Raw genomic sequence first — 5612 nt, 5'->3', positions numbered from 1 at the left:
GTGGTGGTGGTGAGAGACTTTCTGTGCCTAATATTTTGAATGATTCGTTACTGGATATCTGTATCAAGGTCCAACGTTCACAACAAAAAGGTTTTTAATTAGACCTGTTATCACCCCCAGTGAAAATTCGGCTTACAAGTTCCCACTAACACGGCCACAAAAGAGGTGAGTTTAGGGGAGCCAGAGGGGGGCGCCACCGTTCTCTGACAACTTGTACAGGCAACTTGGGTGAGTGCAGGGGAGGGCACGGAGCTGCTTCAGCCCCGGCGGAACCGACAGCAGAGGGTAGACCCGGGAGCTGCGGCACACCCCGGTCCTCCCCGAGTCTCCTCAAGAGCCCCGACTTGGGGCAGAGATGCACTCAGCGGCGCTAAGACCGAGGTCCAGCCGCCGCCGCCGCCGCCGCCGCCTCTTCTCACCGCCCCTCCCGCCTCACTCTCAGTCGGTTTCTCCAACTCGCGTCCGGTTCCACTTTCCTCAGTTCCTCAGTCCTCAGCTATGAGCAGCGGAACAACACAGACGGCGAGCGAGGTTTACGGCCCGCAGCCGGCAGGTGGGCCGCACCAGTCAGTTGCCAAACCAATTCGAAGTCCCTAGAGATACCCACATCAGCCCTTCTCTTTTTGCCCCGCCCCTTCCGCTTGTGATTTGCTTCAGCTTCCGGTCGCGGGGTCTCAGCCCCGACGTGAAGAGCTTGGCATTGTGGGATTTCCTTCCTTTCTCGCTCTCCGGCCATCTTGGCGGCTGCAGTAGGTGAGTAGGCTCCTCCGTACCGAGGTTTAGGCCAGGCGGGGAGTCCAGGGAGTTGCCCTTTGGAGCTTCGGATCCTAAACTTCTGTCTTGTCCTCTGTGTTCTAGGCTGGGGGCGTCCCGCGCCTAAGGCAGGAAGATGGTGGCCGCAAAGAAGACGGTGAGTGTAGCAGGCCAGGGCCGGAAGCCTGTTCACGTGCGGATATAAGTCTCGGCCGGGGCGGGCGGGTCCGAGCACAGTGGGCGCACAGCGGGCCCGCTGGCCTTGTAGGGGTCCAAAATGAACCCGAAGGACTCTCTCAAGGATTTGGGACCCACTGCGGAGGTTTTATTAAGGGGTTCAGCTTCCAGGAAGCTGGATCCGGTTTTGAGTGGTTACAAACAAGGCCTTCAAGTCCGTGTTATATGTTTGCTTTGTAGAAAAAGTCACTGGAGTCGATCAACTCTAGGCTCCAACTGGTTATGAAAAGTGGAAAGTACGTGCTGGGGTACAAGCAGACTCTGAAAATGATCCGACACGGCAAAGCGAAACTGGTCATCCTCGCCAACAACTGCCCAGCCTTGAGGTAATTGAAAGAACCTGAGTATGTTTGTCGCCCACTGCAAATTGGTCGTGAGCGAATATCCAGGAATGTGAACTTCCAATCTGGGTAGCATAAACTGGGCATCATGTAAAATTTTGTATTACAGAGGGACACCTGGAGAATAATTCAACGGTTGTTGATTTTTGGCTTTTGATTTTTCTCCCCCTCGTCATATTCTCTCCTCGTATGAGGTTCTCTTTGGGAGAAATGCGTGGCAGAAGGGGTAAAAACCAGAGAACGTCAAAGTTTGAGGGCAGCGCAGAAACATGACTTGTTTGTCCATGTGTCCTGCCTTTTGGGTCATTTTTTTTTTTTTTAACTTTAAGATGCTTTAAAAGAGCTTCATTTTATGAACTTGTTGTAGTGTAGAAAAGCTAAGATCAGAGAAGTTCAGGCTGGCCTGTGGAGCTGCAGGTTCCCAGTTCACCCAGTTTTTGCTTGCCTCACTGTTTTGAAACTGAATTTAGTGGGTATTGTAAATAAGTTAAAGAAACTTGGACCATGCAGAATATAAGCCGTGTTTTCAGTCCCTTTCCTTTGTTGATTTTCTATGGTAATACATAACCTCACAGCATTTCATGTAGTGTCTGTAGGTAATTGGCAAAGCCTGGAGAGATCTCTTCTTCCATCCCATCCCCTCCCAGACCTTTGGTCTTATTCCAAACCTTTCATGCTTACCTTCTATAGCAGTGCTTTTCAAACAGTATGCACACAGTCACGAAGGATCTGGTTTAAATGCAATTTCTGATTTAATGGATCTGGATAGGGGCCTGAGATTATGCATTTTTAACAAGCACGTTTTGGCACTACTTGTCTGCGGATGCACACTTTGAGTAGTGGCAACAGTGTATTAGGACTCCCTTCAAATTCGTAAAACCATTCATGTCTACCTACTTAGTGGACACAAAACTGCTAACTCTGGGGAAGTACAGGCATATGGCATCCCTGGTTTTATTGCACTTCACTTTATTGTGCATCGTAGATACTGCGAGGTAGGTAGGGTTTTTTTGTTTGTTTGTTTTTTATGAATTGAAGGTTTGTGGCAACCCTGCATTGAATAAGTCTGTAGGTTCCAGTTTTTCAACAGCACTTGCTCACTTCATGTCTATGTCACATTTTGGTAATTCTCGAGATATTTCAGACTTTTCTCTATTACTTGTTCTGGTGATCTGTGATCGTTGATGTTATTACTGCGACTCCCAGAAGGTTCAGATGATGGGTAGCTTATTTATTTATTTTTGCAATAAAGTATTTTTTAATTAATGTATGTACGTTGGTTTTTTTAGACACAGTGCTGTTGCACACTTCATAGGCTATAGTATAGGGTAAACACAACTTCTGTATGCACTGGGAAACCAAAAAATTCCTGGGACTAGCTTTATTGCAATATTTGATCTATTGCAGTGGTCTGGAATGAATATGCAGTATCTGAAGTATACCTGTAATATCACTCTCCATCTAGGTTTCCGAGCACCAGAAGGGTGATAGAAATGGCTTAGAAGTTGTCATGGGAATTATATAATGTAAAGTGTCTGGTGATAGTAAATGCTAAGTAAATGATAATTTTATTTTGTACGCTACTCTTCCACAAGCACAGGTATTTACTGGTTGTCCCATCCCTTGTAAGGGATCCAAGGAAGGATGGTTTGTATTGAATAATGGATATGGTAATGTTTTTAGAAGTAATAACTGGCTTATTGTTGGAAGGCCTTACCAACATTAGAACTAATGAGAGAAGTAACATTTAATCTGTGTCACTTGGTATGGTATTTATTTACCTTCTTTTGGTTCCCAAAGGAAATCTGAAATAGAGTATTATGCCATGTTGGCCAAAACTGGTGTCCATCACTACAGTGGCAATAATATTGAATTGGGCACAGCGTGTGGAAAATACTACAGAGTATGCACACTTGCTATCATTGATCCAGGTATGCTTTTTAAATCATAAAGTAATTCTTTTCCTTTATGATGAAATACAAGTATTTCTTGCTATACAAATGTCTTTGGTTTCTAAGTTCAGATGTTGAGGATTTGGATATAGCAAGGGATATCCTGTAATTTTATTTTACAGAGAATTGATAATGAATGTCAGTACAGAATTACCTTTTTATAAATGAAATTCTCTTTACTTTGAGATCATGAGTTTCATTTCATGCAGCACCTAAGAAATGATGACTTTAGGGCCTTGGTAAAAGGTGAAATTATAAAGGGACAGAATAATCAGGTGAAACGGTAGAAAAAAGGAATGTTTACTGGCTGCCTGAGAACAGATGGATAAAATTAAGTTGAGAAAAAGAAGGGCCTACAGAAACATGTCATGTTTTGAACTTACGAATTTTTAATTCATAAAATACTGCGAATATTCTCGCTGTTCTGATTTTGTAATGATCAGGGCAGGCTAAACATTCGCTATATTAAGACCATGCATGTGTCCCCAGACCTAGTTCTTTTCCTAGGGCTGGTTTTATAAATGCTGGTGATAAACCAAGTGTGATTTACATGATGAATCTTATATGGGAAATATCTGTGACTCTAGGTATCCGATCAACCTTGAGAAATGGTAGCACAGCTAGTGTAATAACTTTTGAAGATAACAATTGCTAATTTGATGATTACCTGTTGACATTAAATGAATTGTAAAATTATTGTGTTTTATTTTCTAGGTGATTCTGATATCATTAGAAGCATGCCAGAACAGACTGGTGAAAAGTAAATCATGCACAATTTTTCTTTAATAAAACTGGCCAGAGCTTGTTTTAAAAATACTGTATTCATTTCAGTCATTTTAAAAAATTTCTTTTTGTTTTCAGTATACCTTCCTGAAGCTAGGATTAGAGAGGATGGGGCAGCTAGATATATTGGCAACACTTCCCAGACATCCCAGTTTCTTTCCCTGTTTTTGTAAAGGGAGCGCACTGAGTTCCTTTCCTGTACTAGATTTTTAAGAGACTTAATTTTCATCATTTTCAGTCTCAGGATATTGTTATTTTATATTTGAGTATGTCAGAGGCAGCAAGGTTCCATACCCAGAATCTAACCAGAATTGCAATTTACAGTCCAGCTTAAATCCACCAAATCTGTGTAGCAAAGAGGATTAAGTGAAGTATGTTCCTTCCACCCCAAAATTTTCACAGGCTGAGAAAAGTTCTGTTGAACTTTATGAAGCAAGGTCTTACCGAAGGATGTGCAGTGGTTAGGGTAGAAGAAATGTACTTGGACAACTTAAGAATATTCCTAGATCTTCAATAGTGTTAATTCCACAGTTTTTCAAAGTGTGTTTTATATAATTATAGTCCTAAAAGATATACTGTGAGGTAGGTTTGGTGATCAGATTTTGGGGAAACTGCATACTACATCTCCCAAGTATGTCCTATGTAAACCTTTTCCCACATTTAATAATATCCTTTGAAACATTCAAAGGAGTTAACTTGGGGGAAGAATGTTGACTTAGATATACAGAGCTGAATATTGCTGGTAGGGTGCACCCTGCACAATTTGTGTTGGGCTCTAAGGTTGTAGAAGTGTCAGAAATGTCTTTTGGTCTTCAGAATCAATCAACTTGGGTAGGCAGTTTTTGGTGGTAGGGGAATGATCCATAGGAGATGTGGATGCCTTCAATACACTATCCAGGAAGTATTTACTGAACTTGAGTCAGAAGGCTACCTCTTAATAGTTATGTAACAGCCATGGGTGGGTCAAATTCCTACTTTCACAGGTGAGGGAATTGGTTTCTTTCAAGCTAGATGTTGCATGATTTTAGTTTATATCTGAAGTTAATCTAAGGTTGTGGGTATAATTTGGAGAGTGGCCATTATTAACTAGAGTTTTCTTACCAGTTCATTTACTCAAGTTTTCTCGATTAGGGAGTACTACTGACATTTTTCGATGGGACAGTTCTTTGTTGTGGAGGATTGTGGATACTGCTTGATATTTCTCATTCCTGGTTTTCCTTCCATGTTATTGTAACAACACCCCCAAGCGCCACCACGTTTTCACAGCATCTCTTGGTTAAGAGCCACAGTTATAAAATCTTTATCTCTGATAAGAATTTTTTGGTCAGACTACTGCTGATTTCTAATGCTGTTAGTCTATTTCCATGGTCGTTCAAATGTTTGTCTTTTGGTTAAGGAAGTTTGTGTGATTATTACTTACTTGGTCAATTTCTTCTTTCACATTGACCTTTCATGCTATTTGTTTTTTGTTTGTTTGTTTTGGCTGCGTTGGGTCTTCATTGCTGTGCACGGGCTTTCTCTGGGGCGGTGAGTGGGGGCTACTCTT

General features: G+C 42.1%; 1 protein-coding gene across 1 annotated transcript; it reads left to right on the top strand.

Annotated features, from left to right (window-relative positions):
• Positions 1-654: 654 nt before the first annotated feature.
• RPL30 (ribosomal protein L30) lies at positions 655-4097 on the top strand. Its single transcript, XM_079722489.1, has 5 exons — positions 655-753; positions 859-910; positions 1171-1316; positions 3132-3262; positions 3998-4097. The coding sequence occupies exons 2-5, from the start codon at positions 890-892 to the stop codon at positions 4045-4047; spliced, it is 348 nt and encodes a 115-aa protein (XP_079578615.1). The 5' UTR covers positions 655-753; positions 859-889; the 3' UTR covers positions 4048-4097.
• The last annotated feature ends 1515 nt before the right edge of the window (positions 4098-5612 follow it).

Source organism: Hyperoodon ampullatus (assembly GCF_949752795.1).
Source record: "Hyperoodon ampullatus genome assembly, chromosome: 17".
NCBI lineage: Eukaryota > Metazoa > Chordata > Mammalia > Artiodactyla > Ziphiidae > Hyperoodon > Hyperoodon ampullatus.
Note: the sequence above shows the minus strand (reverse complement) of the source record. Positions and strands in the feature narration are given on the sequence as shown.

Bases quoted from the DNA above. Each gene is read 5' to 3' on its own strand.
- RPL30 (XM_079722489.1), top strand. From the start codon at position 890: ATGGTGGCCGCAAAGAAGACG. The intron at 911-1,170 runs GTGAGTGTAGCA...TTTGCTTTGTAG, and splicing joins TGGTGGCCGCAAAGAAGACG to AAAAAGTCACTGGAGTCGAT. The intron at 3,263-3,997 runs GTATGCTTTTTA...TTTATTTTCTAG, and splicing joins ACTTGCTATCATTGATCCAG to GTGATTCTGATATCATTAGA.